General features: G+C 39.8%; 1 protein-coding gene across 1 annotated transcript in view; it reads left to right on the plus strand.

Moving 5' to 3' along the window:
• ABCA4 (ATP binding cassette subfamily A member 4) overlaps nt 1–17747 on the plus strand; it is a 72800-nt gene extending 55053 nt beyond the window's left edge. The window contains exons 32-49 of the mRNA XM_064515893.1: nt 458–490; nt 1560–1665; nt 1774–1848; nt 2311–2480; nt 3472–3649; nt 5035–5150; nt 6854–7001; nt 8423–8546; nt 9342–9471; nt 10365–10485; nt 11344–11406; nt 11518–11624; nt 12556–12697; nt 13263–13397; nt 14701–14804; nt 14895–14987; nt 15346–15595; nt 16552–17747. Coding sequence (XP_064371963.1) covers nt 458–490; nt 1560–1665; nt 1774–1848; nt 2311–2480; nt 3472–3649; nt 5035–5150; nt 6854–7001; nt 8423–8546; nt 9342–9471; nt 10365–10485; nt 11344–11406; nt 11518–11624; nt 12556–12697; nt 13263–13397; nt 14701–14804; nt 14895–14987; nt 15346–15595; nt 16552–16674 — 2218 coding nt within the window. The 3' untranslated portion in view covers nt 16675–17747. The remainder of the gene's footprint in view (nt 1–457; nt 491–1559; nt 1666–1773; nt 1849–2310; nt 2481–3471; nt 3650–5034; nt 5151–6853; nt 7002–8422; nt 8547–9341; nt 9472–10364; nt 10486–11343; nt 11407–11517; nt 11625–12555; nt 12698–13262; nt 13398–14700; nt 14805–14894; nt 14988–15345; nt 15596–16551) is intronic.
• The last annotated feature ends 77 nt before the right edge of the window (nt 17748–17824 follow it).

The following is a 17824-nucleotide window of genomic DNA, read 5'->3' on the forward strand; positions in this document are numbered from 1 at the left end:
CCTAGTATTTCTGATTCACATCTCACTACCCTTTTGGTTTCCAGGCCAGCTCTTGAAATTCCCACAATATTAGCTATCTGCTGGCTGCCTTTGACTCTTAGGACATATTACAGTTCCTTTAGATGCATCTTTTTCAATCAATTCATTATGGATTTAGGATAAAACCAGTGTGTGTGACTAGAAATCTTGCTCTTCTCTGTATGAGCTAATTATGAATTGTGTCAGAAAATAAAAGAAGCGGGGGGGGGGAAATCTCTCCAGAGAATACCAGAAGTCCTGACAACTCCGCAACTCCAAGTAATCAGCACAGATAATACGTATATAAAAAAATTTCAAGCTGCTTAGGGAAACTCAAGCTCTGCAAGGCATAGGAATTCTGGCTTAGACAGACAGTGTCCAGATAGTACCATTGGCTTTGGTTCAGTGCATGATACAGGATTCTCTCTGTCTGTTTCAGCTTGAAGAGCAAATACTGGGTCAATGAGCAAAGGTAAGAAACCAATTCACAGATCATGGTGGTAAATAAAGAAACAATGAAATTCTGTTTAACCATGGAGCCTCACAGTGTTTCTCTGAATGGACAGGGGAATCGTAGCAGATAGCACAGAACAGACAAAGAGATGGCTACAGTGTGAAATAGGTTGGGGGTCAGCAAGGGTTTTACAAAAAAGGGGTTATATTTGTTTGGGCTACCCCTGCAAGGGTGAAGGCCAGAGGCACACAATGGAACTATCACTAATCAGTTTTATTATCTGCGAGAGTCTTGACTAATGGGATCTGAGTGGTGGAGAGTTACAATACAATAGAGCGTTACGTTGCAATAGTGCTCTGATGTGGCTCTGTCTAAAGCAGTGCAGAAAGATATGACCCTTCCAATAAAAGAAGTGGGGAAGATGTAACCCAGACACCAGCCTATCATATGTGCAGAGGTAACAACAGCAGCTTCTCATCCCCATGCTAAAAGTCTACAGTAGTTGTAAAACACCAGGGCTCTATGCTTATATAGAGGTATCAGCTAACCCCCATGTGATGTCTGTAGTGCAGATATTAGACTTAGAAAGATGACTGATTAGCTTGAAAAACTTATTTATTTAGGTTTTTCATCAGAGGAATTCACTTCAAAGGTAGCAGCAGGAGGACTGGCTTCCTTCAGGTATTGATGAGTCTTTAAAACACAATAGAGAATCAAGTAGTTATCCAAATAGTCATATTATAATGCCTAAGAAAAAGGAGTAGATCCACAGCCAGACAAGACTGTCATTTATTTTGATCTAAAGATTTTACAGTGTGCCAATGACTTTTTTCTATGTATTTGTTCTGAATAATAATTTTCTCAGGATCCTAACATGAATCCCTTGGAAACCAATATGATTTTTATTATTTGTAAACATGATGAAGATATAGTACAGCTTGTTAGAAAAAGAGTGGAGAATATTATACATGAATTACATCATGTATATAAATCAAATTTATATTAAAGGAGCTTTTAGCCTTTCCATCAATGTACAGAGTTTTCGGTCTATGATATGACAGACTGATGATACTGTTCTCTTTGTTAGATATGGAGGAATTTCTATAGGAGGAAAGCTCCCGGTCCTTCATGTTTCTGGAGATCAAGTTATCAATTTTTTAAGTGATCTTGGCCGAATGATGAATGTGACAGGAGTAAGCAAGAATCTTTTTGGCTCTTTATCAAAGAATTTATGAAGCTAAAAACCTGCAGCACCAGAATTCCCCCAGAGAACTGATCTTTAGCCTTTTTTTTTATTTTAGGGAGAAACTTCACTGGCTGCTTCTAAAGAAATTTCTAATTTCCTTAAATACATGGAAACTGAAGATAATATTAAGGTATTTGCTGGAAGTAGTCTGCTAACATTCTTTCTTGAGGCCAATGTCAATTTGTGAGAATATTGTTAGTGGCATTTTCAGATGCAAGAAGGCCTGTAATACTATATTTATTATGAGTAACATGGGACATTGTTAAATGCAAAACTATCTCTAATAGGAAGGTTTTTCTTTTTAAACCACATTCTTTTGAGACGTGTATACCCTACTAAATGTTAAAATATGCTTCTGCAAAATCCCTTGGTAGAGTGGTTTTCCAACCCTGTTGGGAATGATTCTTTAAAAGCGTAGTATGTGAGCTCCTCCTGCTGGACTTGTATCTAGGAGTTAGGAAATCGTGGTCCTGGGTTCTTCCCTGCTGACAGTACCCACCAAAGTAGATAAAAGACAGTCAAGTTTTCTCCTGCAGTTCAGGGTTATTATTTAAAGCTTCCTAGATGAATTTGTGCTTTCTGGCTCTTTTAGGTGTGGTTTAACAATAAAGGCTGGCATGCTATGGCTAGTTTCCTTAACATAGCCAATAACGGGATCCTTAGAGCTAACTTGCGAACTGGCCAAGCCCCTGAGGAATATGGAATCACTGCTATAAACCATCCTCTGAACCTCACTAAGGAGCAGCTCTCTGAAGTCACTGTGTAAGTCTGCCTGTGTTCTGACACTGGCTTCTGTCCCTTCCTCTCCTGACAGCTTACCACCTCCAGTGTGCTCACACTCTGAGTGGGGATAGTTCAGTTCATAGAATATGGAAGGTCTTCCCTAAAGTTTTTATTCTTATCAGGGATTATGTGTAAAATCCATTCTTTTCTGTCTCATTGTGTTCCCATAGAAGTTCATACCCATTCCACATATGAGGCATGACCACAGGTTATACATGATTACATATTTGTGTTGATTACACAGCACTAAAGCCAGGTTCTGAAGTCTTCTTTCATGCTCTGAAGCCAGTAGGTCTACTTAGGAAATCACACAGAGATCAGAATTAGGAAAGGCATCAGAACTTGTCCTTAAGTGACTACAGAGAGGCAGTAGCCAAAAACCTCTGGCCTGGTTGCCAAGGACGGTACACAAGCATGCAGTAGGGCTGGTGTATTGCAAACCTTGGGAGCCATAATTTCTTGAAAAAGACACCCGTGAGATAATGTGACTCCCTACTCATGTCTCCTACTCACTTCAGAAATAGTTTCAGTAAAGCTGAAAACTTCTGCTTTAGCACAGACGCAAGTTTTGCCATTCATCTCGCTGTTTGTGTCTTGCCTCTGCATACCTCTTCTCCCAGCTCCCAGAGCACTTCTACCATTATGCCTTAATACCTAGTTTGAGAAAGAAACCACCGCCCATGAAAGACTGTCAAACCCTGCTATATAGAGAACCTGAACTGCCTCAGAGAATGACAATTAAAAAAATCAGGGAATGGAGCTGTCAGCATTCATATTTGTTAGCTACTGTCCCAAATATAACATGGGAAAATACATCAGCACATTTCGGAATTGGAAAAATCTTCTCTTTTAAAATAACCTTGCTATTTCTAGATCTGAAAATTGCCTCCAGCTTTCCCAAATGTTAATATAGTGTTGTGTTGCTTCCATTCCCTTGCTCACAGCTTCTTTTTCTTCTGCTCTGATGCAGGCTGACCACTTCAGTGGATGCTGTTGTCGCCATCTGTGTGATTTTTGCCATGTCCTTTATCCCAGCCAGTTTTGTTTTGTACCTGATTCAAGAACGTGTGACAAAAGCCAAGCACCTCCAGTTTGTCAGTGGCGTGAGCCCTGCTGTCTACTGGTTAACTAACTTCATGTGGGACATAGTGAGTAAATGCCGGTCTGATTTCACAGCTTGCAGTTATTTCTGGGTTCGGATTAGCTGGGGACTAATAGGAGAATTGGATGAGGGTAATTTTGAGCATTGCAAAGCATTTATTTCCTGAAGTGTTTCTCAGAGAGTGTGCTAAGGATCTGACCTCTCCTAAATAATTTTAAATGTGGAAATTAAGTCAGGTCAGTCAAGCTCATTATTCGACTAATGAAGCTGGAAGTGTTGTAATCATATGGATTTCCAGTCCTTACCACTAAATATGTAATAAAGTACGAATAACCATAGCAGGTGAAAGCTCAGTTGCCAAAAGATAGTCATGCCTGCCTTTTAGAAGCACCTTAATGTCTTTCAAGATATTCAGGACATCTAAATGGGAGATGCACAATCTGCCGGAGCAGCAGCTGGAGGCCAGACAAAATATTCTAGGGTATCTAAAATGACATAGATGTATTTGTTTAGGCCCATTGTGTTGTTCCAAAAGAACTTAGAGCACAGGCCCAGGCTTGCTTAGGCTGGGCTTAACTATCCGTCCATTAATCCTCAAGCTACTCCGTTACAAAGGAGCAAATTCTTTGCCTTGCTGAGGCACAACAAGGGGCTTGTTTTGTAGCCATGTCTTCTCAACAAAGAAAGGGGCCAAGGGCTTATGGAATAAAAGTATGAACATGGAAAGGCCTCTTTGGGCTCCAGAAGGGTGCTCCTTCATGCAAAGGTTAAGCAAAGTGCTAATTTAGCGAATGAGGGAAAAGAAGCAGGTCTCTGAGCTCCTATGTTCTGCTGGTCACAGGGGCCTCCCCTCCCAGCAGCTTCCTTGCCCAGGAATTCTGCCTAGCTGTGGCCATTAACCACATGGTGCAAAGCTATTAATCAGTGCTAGCTGCGCTGCGAAAAGCTCTGCACAGGCAGCTCTGTGCATTGCTGTAGGCCAGCACTACTGTTACTGAACAGAGATGCTGATCAGAGCAGTTGCCAAAGCATGTTCACTTTAGCTTCCTCCCAGGCATGTGGTTCAAATTAGTAGCTTTCTCCATTTTATACACAGCCTTTGCACCACCAGAAACCGCACTTCCCTTGTATACCCGTCTCTTTCTGTGGGCAGTCTGCCAGCAGGACCATGAACTAACTTGTCCCCAAACTGTAATTTAAGGAACAACAACGTGTTGTGTTTTTGATGAATTGTCTGATAAAAGATGTGTCAGAAAAATGTTGAGTGCTGCCTCAAACCTGCTGATCCAAAACCTGAGAGCCACTATTCTAGCTCATAAATTCCAGTGCTTCATCAATTTGAATATCCTTTTGGAATAACGTGTAGGGTCTGGATAGGTTTACAGACCTTCTCAGGTCTCACACGCTGATCCTCTCCGTATGGTGTGCCAGGTGAATTATGCAATGAGTGCTGGAATGGTTGTGGGCATATTCGCTGGATTCAACAAGAAAGCATACACTTCTCCAACTAATCTCCCTGTGCTTGTTGCCTTGCTGCTTCTGTATGGGTGAGTCTTCAAGGTTGTTCCTGTATCTGGGGCCCTATACTTCACACTGGAAAGATTTCCTGGGGTTAAGCTTGGTAGATAGTGAAATCTGGCTTCAAAGAGTAAAACTGAATGGATACAGTAGAAGTTAGAACTGGATTCTGTCACTGTTCCGGGATACTCTGTCTGACCACATGCTGTAAGAAGGGGATTTTTGTCCCTACCTCGGAGAATTTTTCCACATTAAATGTAATCTTTACAGGAAAATATATTTTTTTCTTTTTTGCTGCTTTCTGATGCGTACATTGTGCAGAATTTGTATGGTTATTTGCCTCTTTGACAGCCAATACCTGTAAGTTTTTTTCAGCATTTAACCCAAAGGGTAAAGTGTGCTTAGTCTTCAAAAAACATTCTTCAAATGAGCATTTGTGCTGGCAAAGTAGCATTTTATAGGGCTGACTGAAATTCACTTTGTCTCGTATTTAATTAGTGATCATGTGTTTTTTACGTACAGAATCATATTCCTGCTAGCTCTGCAGCTAGGGTAATCTGGGGAAAACAGATCAGCCAGATCTATTTCTAGAGTTAAAAAATAAATGAAGCTTTTCACATCCTCCTATATATATCACAAATTAAGTCTAAGAGAGCACAGATCTTTTCCTGACAGACTACCTTTAATTTGCAGTAGTTTTCCTGTTCTTTGAATGAAAATATTGAGGAAATGCAGGTCAGCCTTTAATGTCTGTAAAATGCTTCATGATAAGAAATGATATCAGTGTGTCCACTATTTCATTACATCTTTTTCAAGTGCAATAATACTGTCTTTTAAAATGTTGTCTGTGGTGAAGGCCATGTATATTATTTAAAAATAGAGTAATTTCTGGGCATGTGGATGGACGCTTAAAATGTCTTCTCTTATTTTAAAGCATCTATTAAGATTTTTTTTACAAAAAAAATCATAATCACATGGTAGTCACTTTGATAATGATTTCACAATTAGCTATTCAAAATACAAAGTAGAAAGCAAGATAATTCATAGAATCATATATTAGCCCTTGCTTCCAGCTCTAGTCACAATAAGATATTTAAGATGATTCTTGCTAACACTGCTTTTATTGTGTGCCATGAAGCAATGCAGGCTGCTGTTACTGTATTCTGCTTAGTCAGACTGATTGTGGCTAAGCATTTTAAGTTTATTAAGTTTATTCTCTGCTGCTGCTCAATGTGCGTTTGCCATGTCCAAATAATCATAGCACAGGAAGCTTCAAATCAGAAGTGAAACACAATGGTAGAGGATCTATGAGAGAATATCAAAATGTATAGAGTTTCTGATTTCTTTGGATGGTTCCAAAGGCTGAGCATTATCTGGCAAAGCAGTACATCATATTGGCTTTATCTAATCTTTACTTGTTTCTCTCTTCAGGTGTAGAGTCCAGTGGGGTGTACAAGGATATCTGGGATACTAATTACATTACTAGCCTTTTCTCAATTTCATCAGTTTCCATTGTCCTGTACTTGAACAGCAAACAAGACTAAAAAGAAAAAACTTCTTTATCCAGTAACCAGGGAAAAATATTCCAGTGTAATCTGTGATTATGCCATTATTATGGCATTTCATTACACTTGGGATGAGAAGAAGAAAGCTCGCCTTTGTGTTTTCAGTAGGCAAACTAACGTGAATGCTGAGAAGCTGTTATCAGTGTGTTTCTATCTTTTGCATGCAGGTGGGCAGTAATTCCCATGATGTACCCTGCTGCTTCTTTCTTCAGTGTCCCTAGCACTGCTTATGTTGCATTGTCTTGTATTAATCTCTTTGTGGGGATCAACAGCAGTGCCATTACATTCATCCTGGAGTTGTTTGAAAATAACCCGGTAAGTCATGTTTTTGTGAAACCTTGTTTTAAAGAGCTTTGCAAAGAGTGTCCAAGTATCATCATTTCCAGAGATAACTGCCTTTCTCTACCTCACCATTTTTCTGGCGGTAAATAAGTGGATGGGGAACTTGCTGAGTGGCTGCAAGGACAGGTGAGCAGAAAAACCCAGAGAAGAAGTGAATCTCAGGGAATTTGATGTCTTGGGCTACCATCCAAACATACAAGGAATTACATAAAGATTTTCATCTCTGTGAGCAGACTTCCATCCTCTTTGATGACTAGGTTGAGGGGACACTATGCTTGCTTCCATAGCCTGGTTGTACAGGAAGAGGTAGAACGTAGAAGAGCATGAAGTCACCACACCAAGAAAAGGCACTTGTGCCTGCTAGCCATTGTGCCAGAGGAGATGTTCTGTTTATAGTAACATTTTGAGAGTTGCCCAAAAATGGTTTAACACTACCAGGTTGGTGACAAGATGCACACAAATAGACAGAATGTAGTGGTGCCAAAATTAGCTGTTAGAAAAGCTAGGAGACCAGTTTATAAATCCGGGTGGTTTGTATACGCTACTACTGCCTCTGCAGCCACTGATTCTCTGGCCACTGAGGCTGTGACACCCTTTCTACATCTGGCTGCCATACAACTAGTTATCATTACTAAGAGTGCATTTTCAGACCCTGTAGTGATCAAGCATTGTTGTTTGGTGGGCAGGAAAAGCAGATCTTGGTTCAGCTGGAGCCATGATTTTAAGGGCCAGCTTTACAATACTTTCTGTCCCTGGTGCTCCTGCTTTCTTAAACGTGCCCCTTGATAACATAGGGTTCAATCTAGTGCCTGTGGGCATTTCTTTGAGAATATGTCTCCATCGCAGTCACCACGTCTCCAGAGGGAAAATTGCCCTTCTCTGGTTTCAGTGGTGATGCGGCTAGAATGCTACTGATGCTTGTGCTGTTTTGGGTATCTCCACATTGCACCAAAGTTATACCCTGAGACTGATACTTTTTAAGGTTATGGCAGTCTTGATTATGGAACTATTCCAGCCATAAATAAAAAATTACAATAGGTAAGTACCACTCTCTTTTTTGTTGCTCTTTGTTCCTGTTTATAATAGGTGACACTAGAATTACATGTTGCCTCTGCAACATAGAGAAATGTTTTACTATGAAGATGCATTTCTCTCTTCACTGACAATTTTTAACAAGCACCTGGTTTGGTACAATGTATGCCAGCATTCTCCTGCACAGGGTTCTAGGTTGCAGATGCTTTGGGTGTAGCTCGATAACCATTCTGTTATTTTTGTTGTGAGAACAAAACATCCAGTTTCTCCAATGTGACAGAGAACTTTTCACTCATTTTGTTCTGTTTTCTTAAAGACGTCTGGTGTCAACTGCTTTATGATGTTGTTTCTGTTTCTTATAGTCCCTGCTGGAATTTAATAAAACATTGAAAAACGTGCTGATTGTATTCCCACATTTTTGCCTGGGCCGTGGACTCATTGACTTGGCCGTGAACCAAGCTGTGAGTGAAGTATATGCCAGGTTTGGTAAGTAAGAGTCAATAAGCAACAAAGGATATCAGCGTTACATGTCCTGACATTGGATGAGATGGTTGGAAGTGTAATTCTGGAAGATAAGTGGCTGTTTTTGAAATTCCCACTTTTCACATCATCAGGTGGGTGAGGAAGAGTGAGAATAAAAATTCAACCCCTTAGAAAGATTTTCAGCTTCTGATACAACTGCCAGAGCTCCAGGGCCTGACCGGTATTCTGTACTGGAAAAGAAACCATTTGTTCAGTGCCAGACTCTGGTCTGTGTTCATCACTTGTCCTAAAGTCCTTTGATCATCACAGCTGGGATATATTATTTCATTTCGTTTCATTTGAATACTTTGACAGCCCTCATGTTAATGTTTAAAGTGGCTGCTCTTCAAATGCATCCTCTTGGGATGTGGATGTGGCTGTCTTTGATATCAGACAACTTCTTATTAAAGAGTGACGATACAGAAAAACTCTTCTTTTTTTTATTCAGAAGAGGTATGTCTTCTGCATAATCCATGCAAATTTCTTGGTATGATCTACAAATAATTGCTTATTAAGACAGCTAATACTCATTTTTGCTCCCATGCAACAACACCTGAGGAGCTAAGCAGAGCTTCTGTTATATTTTCTTAAGAATCTTTACTGGAAAATGGCAGACATTGCCTGATCAAATGAAAGTACATGATCAAATAAAGTACAGATTTTTCATCCTAAACCGTTATGCTTGTATCTTTTGTTCTGAGGAGTAGTGTTTTATTTCAGTAGTATTTCACCTTGCTTCCTGGTGCTTTCTCTCCAAAGGTGAGGAGCATATCTCCAATCCATTTCAGTGGGACTTTGTTGGAAAGAACCTGGTTGCCATGGCTGTTCAAGGGATTGCATACTTCATTCTGAATCTGCTTATGGAGCACCATTTGTTCTCCACAGGATGGTATCTCTAAAAGCTTGTATTAATGTTTCTTTATTAGCAGGATGTGTGTCTTTGTTATTGTGTCTGTCTCTCTTGCTTTCTTTTTTCTTTCTTTTTCTCTGCATTTGTGGCTTTAATAGCTTCATCCTGTTTACTTATCTGATTTCATCTTAATTCACTGATATCCTGGTTCAAGAAAACATTGAAACGTGCTTAAGTCTCTCTCTTCATTGTTTTAACAGTATTGAAGCTTATGTTTGCATAACTTCTTAAAGAAATTAGTTTTCTTGAATTAAAACTTTAATGTAAACTTTTTGGATCAAGAAATTGTAATAGTGAGATTACAAAATCACTTGGAAAGTTTGGAGTGTTCTAAGTGCTGGCATGAGGTACTATCTTGACATCCTAAGACTGAAGTTCCAGGCACAGGAGTTGCAGCCTGGGCACCATGCAAGCGTCCCCTCTTTGCTTTACAAATGTGCCCATCTTGAAAGAAACTGCCTTCCAGGTGTGAGTGGGTCATTTACTCCTGCTGGAGATTGCCAGCAGGGGTATTAATTGATACTATTCTGAACATATGGTATTACAGGGAAGTCTTCTCAAAAGATTTGTAAAAGGGTATCAATTCACTAGTTACTGAAGAGCTGCCAAATAGCCAAAGCTGTGGCTGAGCAGGCACATTCGCTTGAATAGTGATTTCCTCACTTTTTACTACTTAGAGCTTAACTTTCAAAAGTCAGGGATTCTCTCAAGTGCAGGAGTGCTCAAGCCAATGTCACATTGTGACATTTCAGTCCCACTGCTTCCACCAGTCACATTTTTGGAATTGAGTAACTGTTGTTTCGCACTCTGCTATTGTAACTGCACTCAGGGCAACTCATTGTTTCTGCAGTCAGCCGCTTGTTTTTTTCCAGGTTTGCTGAGACTACTAATTCACCTATTATTGGTGAAGATGAGGATGTTGCAGAAGAAAGAAAAAGAATTATGAATGGAGGGAATAAAACAGATATCTTACAATTGCAAGAACTGACCAAGGTACTATTTTGAGAAAGATGAAATAAATAACTTGCTGCTTTTAGAATGCACTTGAGATGCAGATGCATATTGTATTTTTTCAAAATCATCCTTGTGCCTTGGAAAATAACAAATTTTTAAAAAGTCAGAGTTTGGTTTCTTATTTGGCCATTTCCTTTGGTTAAAAATCAAACCACAAGAAAGCACAGCAAGGACAGTGCAACCCTTCTTGCTCACTCCCTTGCTAAAACTTTTTTTTTTTTTAACCTCACATCATCCAACCTGACTGTTATCTATTGAGTGTCCATTTCTACTGCTGGTACTTTTTTCTGCAACATGGTTTTTCCATAAATGAGTTTTAATCTCGAGCTAACCATTCAGTTGCCTTCCCACTGAGGACTGTAGTTATTGCTTACTAATCTTTCCAGAAACTGAAGGCATCTGATAGACGCTTTCAGAATGCATGCAAGTCTAAGCTACAAAAATCCAAAGATCTCACACATTGCTGGGATCTCATGAACAGAGAACTGGAGTATTATTCTTTGGACCAGCTTGCTGTATTATTCCACTTTGATGTATCAGAAATATTTTGTCCCACTGAAATGTAAGGTCTGTCTCCTAGTGTTAAAGATATAAAGTAAAAGGCCGGACAAAGAAAAGTTGGCATTTTTAGGGATCATTACAAATGTATATGCTGTAGGTAAATGTTTGGCTCTGTGGAATGCTTACTCTTTCTTCTAAAATTTTATTAGCTATCTTTTATTCTTGCCTTGATTCTGAATTTGCCTCATGCCAATTGCATTAAACGAAACAATTCAGAGGATTTTCTCTGCTGCGGATGTCTTGAAGTAAGATTTTTCCTTTTTTCTGTCATTTTAGATTTATGCAGGTAGGAGTAAGCCAGCAGTGGACAGACTCTGTGTTGGCATCCGTCCTGGAGAGGTAGGTTGTTCAGTGGCACTAGAATACGTTCCATGGATCAAATCAGATTTCATGCCCCTGTTGATTTGCAAGTTGGAAATACTGAAGAATGTAATCAATTTTATAACTTAGTGCTTTGGTCTTCTGGGAGTGAATGGTGCTGGCAAAACAACAACATTCAAAATGCTCACTGGGGATACTGATGTGACATCTGGAGATGCTGTAGTGGCTGGCAACAGGTAAGTGCCTTAAAAAAACTGACAACCCATTTACCAGGGTAGGAGTGCCCAGATCATAGTCTCAGTGACTTTCAGCATTTCCTTTTCAGTTTTATGTCACAGAGAGATACCACAACTAACACACACTGGTACTTCACACTTTTAACACTGTTTGTATTGAAAAATTTGTAAGTTATAGTAATGCTAAAGGTGGGACAAGGCAATCAAATCTGATCTCGTAACTGTACGAGGAGATTGCCAACAGCTCCCAAACGTAATATATCCCATCCTGGAGTACTTTCATCTGAGCTTTGGGACTTATCTCTGTTTCTAGCCACTTTGTCTACACAGTGCTGGCATAATACATAAGTGAATACTTTTGTGATATGGTATTTATTTGTGTTGGTTTAGTTTCAGGTTGTATGTCTTGGTTTCTTAGCTGTGGTTGGGGTCTGACTCTTTGTCTATTGCTGTGATTTGAACAATATCTTTTTATTTGTACTTATCTCTTCTTCCACTGCTACTACCAGCAAACAATGTTAGCCTTTTGTCTTGCCTGTCTGCTCCCAGTGACCACACTCTGAGATGAAATTGCTTTTTTCATCTAGAAATTTTCTTCTAGAAATTTTTTTCATCTAGAAATAAGCACCATTTGCAAAGAATAATTTCTGCTGAGTAGCTGTTCAAAGAACTCTTCAAGTTGGCCTATACTTAAACAGGAAAATAGGTGAGGAAAAATGGGTTTCTACTTTTACCAAGACTCAGCTGACTTGAATGAGAGTATATTCTTTGTTATACTGTGCAGGTGGATATTTTAGTAGGCCCTTGTGTAAGGAAGAATTCATTTTCCTATTACAAGAGCTGTTGCTCCAGAAAAGAGATTTTATTTGAACTGTTTATCTGTCTTAAAGCTAGTGTTATAGATATGAGATTCTTTTCTTTGATTCTCCAGTATATTGACCCACATCTCTAATGTCCATCAAAACATGGGGTACTGCCCTCAGTTTGATGCCATTGATGACCTGCTCACAGGACGGGAACATCTCTACCTATATGCACGCTTGCGGGGGGTTCCAGCAGAGGAAATCAAGAGGGTAAAACAGTCTTGTTTTTGACTTCTTCATAATGACACTGAGTATTTGTGGTGATTAACTGGGTTCATTTCATGCCTAGGCCAGAATTTCCAAAGTGGGCTTGCCTTTTCTGTTTTGAAGTCCTGGGAGTGGTTTCTGTCATGTTGGATGGATAAATACAAGATTGCACTATCAAATCCAGGTTCTTTGGCATGAGTGATACCTGCAAAATTGTGGGACTAACTGTGGAAGGCTAAAAATGCAGCTGCTACCATGCTGGTTGCTGTTTCATTTTCAGCTTTCAAGTTGCTTATGTATGAGAAAGAAAATGTGAAGAAGATTCTAGAAGATGACAGTGTACATTCTTGCAGTTAGGAAATCTATATCTGGGGCTGGGTTATGGCTTTACCTCAAGGAATTAGAATTCCCCTCATTACCACAGAATTTTTGGACCCCTCCCTGCTCCAATTCTAAAACGAATGTGCTAAAACCCAGGTTTGCCATGTCTCTGACAGAAGAGGGATGTGTCAGCAATCCAGTCTGCTAATGATTAGCTGTCGTGTGAAAAAGACTGTCTCTCTCATAGGTTGCTGAGTGGGGCATCCAGAAGCTGGGACTTCCTACGTATGCAGACCAGCTGGCTGGTACCTACAGTGGGGGCAACAAGCGCAAGCTCTCCGCTGCCATTGCACTTATAGGCTGCCCACCACTAGTCCTGCTAGTAAGTGCATAGCAACATAGCTCTGTGATAGTGCAATATGACACTTCATTAAAATGTATCCTGTAAGAGGTACAAGTATATTTAATGACAGTCCTTGCAAGCTGCTTTCTGCCCTCAACTCACATCTACTTCAATGTAATTTTGAGTTCTTTAATTTTGGAGACTGATAGACATAGTTATGTTTTGAATGGGCCCTAAATGATTATGAAAGAAAGATCTTCAACAAAGAATGACTTGAGATAAAATCTATAATAGAAACAAATCTGATTTTAAATGTATGTTGGTTTCAGTGTGCCTTTTCTTCTCAAATTATAACCACTCATGTAAGAGATGATCTTTTGACATATATACCTTGCTGATTTATCCAGCAGAATAAATGTTTGTCAGAAGGATAGCTGCCCTTTTGCGACCTTTAATATCTCTGTAATAAACTATAGAAATTTAGACTAAACTATACAAATACTGAAATCTAGTTCTTACTGAGTAAAACCTGATAGTTGCATAGTTCAATGGTAATTCTAAATGCAATTACTTCAAAAATCATCTGTTTAGATTATACTGTAGCACTTTATAGGCTAAAAAAGAACATTTTAATAACTTTTTGATAAAATGGTTACTTGTGCAATTTCAGGTGCCTTTACGTGTATTATCTGTACATAGTAAACAGACAGATGAAATGTTTTCTCATCATTTTTCAAGAATAAATGTTGAATGACAAATTTTTTCTCCCAATTTTTTTTTTTTTTTTTTTAACTACTGACTGGGTTGACTGATTTACACAGGACCAGATCCTCAGCTGGTATAAATCAGGGTGGCTTCACTAGCTTCTTGGGTGGAGAAATGCGTCCTATATGTTTATGTAAGAAGTAAGGTTATTTTTAAAGCCAGACTCGATATAATTTGATGTAACTGCTACCATTTCTTTTTTGTTTTGAATCCTAGATGTTTTGATAATGAGGTATCACAAATGCTTACAATTTTGGTAGCTAAGATCCCAGTCTGTGCACTGCCTTTGTCATAATGGTCACCGCATTCTCTTCCCTGTAGCTGTGTCCTACACAGACAGCATTTTATTCTTACCTGTGATTTCTTAAATTTGTTTCCTTATTGTTAAAGACTGCTTGTACCAGAAGTTTATTAATACCCATTATTTCTCAAGGCACACGTGTTTTCTCAAGGCAAAGATTTCGGTAGGGAAGCAGTTACACACTTAGGCCAAAATACACAGAGAATCAACTCTAAATGGATTTGCTTTTCCTTATCTGCTTCTTTGACTCTGGCTGTCCTAACATTTTCCTTCCAGGATGAACCAACTACTGGAATGGACCCTCAGTCCCGGCGCCTCCTATGGGACTCTATTGTCAGCGTGCTCAGAGATGGACGAGCTGTGGTTCTAACCTCGCACAGGTAAAAAGAGTCGGAATTCAGGCAATTTACTGAATCCCAGAGCAGCTGAAGTTGAGTTTTATCTCAAATATCTGTTCTCTATTTTGAAAGTATGGAAGAATGTGAAGCTCTCTGTACTCGTTTAGCCATCATGGTAAAAGGAACCTTCAAATGCCTGGGCACAATTCAGCAGCTCAAATACAAGTAAGCAGATTTTTTTTATTCCAGAATGGTAGAGGTTTATGGAGACACTCAGCACATCTGACATATACAGCCATCCTTTTTGAAGTACTAACCCAAGAGCTGTCGTTTAAACACACCCATTTCTACATGCAACTCTGTGATATACTGGACCACTTGAGCAGACCTCATTTCCACTCTTTTATGCCACAGATCACTTCTGCAGGGCAAATACAGACTCATTAAATTCCTACAGAGCTTAACCTTAGGCACTGTCTTTCAGATATTGTCAATGTTTTCATAGCTGCTGAAAATTAACTTCCTTCCCTGAATAACGAGACCATGTCTTCACCCAACTCCCAAACCCACATTTGCTTCCCAGGTTTGGAGATGGCTACATTGTCACTCTGAAAATCAAAGCTCCAAAGTCTGGGCTGCCTCCAGATCCGACTCCTGCCGAGCAGTTCATACGCATAAACTTCCCAGGGAGTTTACAGAGAGAGAAACACTACAACATGCTACAGTATCAGATTTGCTCCTCCTCTCTGGCTAAGATCTTTCGGTTAATAATCTCCAATAAGGAAAACTTGCATATTGAAGAATACTCTATCTCTCAAACAACTTTAGATCAGGTGAGTAAAAATTAAAGCATCCCTGAGAAAGCCTATCTGGCAGGAACTGGGCAATGCAATGGGGACGTTTCCAAATACCTGAAGGACCATACTGTTCAGTGTAGGGAATTATTCTTGCACCTCTTTCTCAGGCAAAACTCCCAGACTCCTCATGAAGGAGGGAGGATCAGATATGAAATCCGTAACTAATTATCTGAGTAAATAGGTGCCATCTGAAAGCTGGTGAGACAGCATTTCCCAGATTCCAGAGTTCACCCAACCCATTCTATTAGGAGCAGCAGTCTGAGCAAGGTCAGTTATTCAGAATGAGGCTTGCTGAGCTGGGAACAACCTAGTGCTTCTTTCCATTTATTTTAAATAAGGGGTTTTGACAGTGTTGTGTCAGAGATTCTGTGGTACCCAATTAAATGTTTATACATCTCTGTCATGCATTTTTATACAGGAGCAATTAGACACAAAAAGCCTGGAAAGTCCACTGGGACTATGGGCAGTACACAGACTCTAGAGGGCATTAGCCCCATCTGCCTGCTTTTCAGAGTAGCTTAGGGTCTGCATATACAAAGCTATCTTCTGTGGGGATGCTAGTGAGACATCCAGGCTGCCTTACAGCTTCCTAGAAAGAAACTCCGTCTCCCCTCCCCATCATGACCAAACTCGCTCATGTTGTTCAAGCCATGCAAGCTTTGCTGAACCCATCTCCTGCTGAAAAAAATCAGATTCTAGTTGCAAGCAAGTGCATCGAAAGGAGGGAAAAAGGTTGCAACAAAGTTTATCAAAATAAAGAAGAAGCTAATGATCCCTACCAATGCTCAGGGTTCTGGTTCTGTAGATGCATCTGGACTCCCCTTTCTGCCTCTTCCCTGCAGAGAGGCCAAGAAGTTGCAAACTTACAGAGCCATTCAACTAACTCATCTCAGTCAATGAGATGGTGACATCTGTCTGCTCTCCTCATACAGGTTTTTGTCAACTTTGCTAAACAGCAGATGGAGGATGAGGAAATTCCTTTGCATCCCCGTGCAGCTGGAGCCAGCCGAGAAGCAAAGGTGTCCCCTGCTTTGCCCCAACAGGCAGTTGCATAGACTGTTCCTACAGCTGCTAGCATCAAGAGTGTGCACAGTGCAAGGATGTGCCATACCAGAGCAGTACAAGGGTAAAATAAAGGCTCCCATGCTCAGTATTATAATGATTTTTATACCTTTCTGAGCACTGTGCTCACAACTCCTTAGCAACAGCAAACGTCTACTGCTCTACAAGGAGAACTATGTGCAATACTTGCTGAAAGTGTCAAAGGAAAGGCAGGTGCTTGCTCTAGAACAAAATCCTCTTCTAACACAAGGTTCATCATAAGATACAAGAAGATAGGTCTTATTCCTCCTTATAGACACACAAAAACCATTAAAGACACTTCTATATCTGGCCCTTTTAAGCTGGTAGACTCTAAGTCAATCACTACCAGTCAAAAGACCAATCCGAAGGCAGAGCATATTGCCCAGCTCAGAAGTGGATTCCTGCCATCCTGAGCGAGTATAGGACTACCAAGGTCAGAACATTAGTGCTGGCTAAAGGGGCTAGCACTGGGAAACTCCTTCATTATCATGCCAAGCTGCCAATGCAAACAGTTTTCTCAGCAAGAATGGGAAGAGTTGACTCAGATCTCAGATCCAGCAAGAAATTTGTTTAAAAAATATTTATGAAGATGATCTCATACTCACTTATCTATTTCACAGATAGAAGCAAGAACGTCAAAATGGGGATTAGAGGAAAGAGCATGTTCAAACTGGCCCAAAGTTTTGTTGTCTCTTGGAGGCCTAGAAAGATATCCTTGTCACCAAACAAAATCAGTTTTTTCTCCTTTCCTGTGACCTGGACCTCAAGTGGGTGTAAAGTTTGAATAGGGTACGTGCTTTCTGTGTGCTCCAAAGAAGAATTTCAGCCTGCTTGTACTTCACACTATATTCAGTGGGAAATCATTTGACATTTAGCTCTTTCTCTGGTTCACAGTTAAACTAGTGAAGAATGACAATATTGAAAACAAACTCATAATGATGTATTGCTTCAGTTATCTACCAGACCTCATCATTTTTAAGATATCTTCTCAGTGATAGGATGTGCTGCACAAAAATAAAATCTGGGTCATGTTTTTTGCTTTGTTAGGTTTTTTTCTTCAGTTGATATAGATTTTTTTTTATTTGATGCAAGAACATTTTTGCTTTGTACTGTACAAAAGAT

The sequence above is a fragment of the Dromaius novaehollandiae genome, chromosome 8 (assembly GCF_036370855.1).
Source record: "Dromaius novaehollandiae isolate bDroNov1 chromosome 8, bDroNov1.hap1, whole genome shotgun sequence".
In the NCBI taxonomy this organism is placed as follows: Eukaryota; Metazoa; Chordata; class Aves; order Casuariiformes; family Dromaiidae; genus Dromaius; species Dromaius novaehollandiae.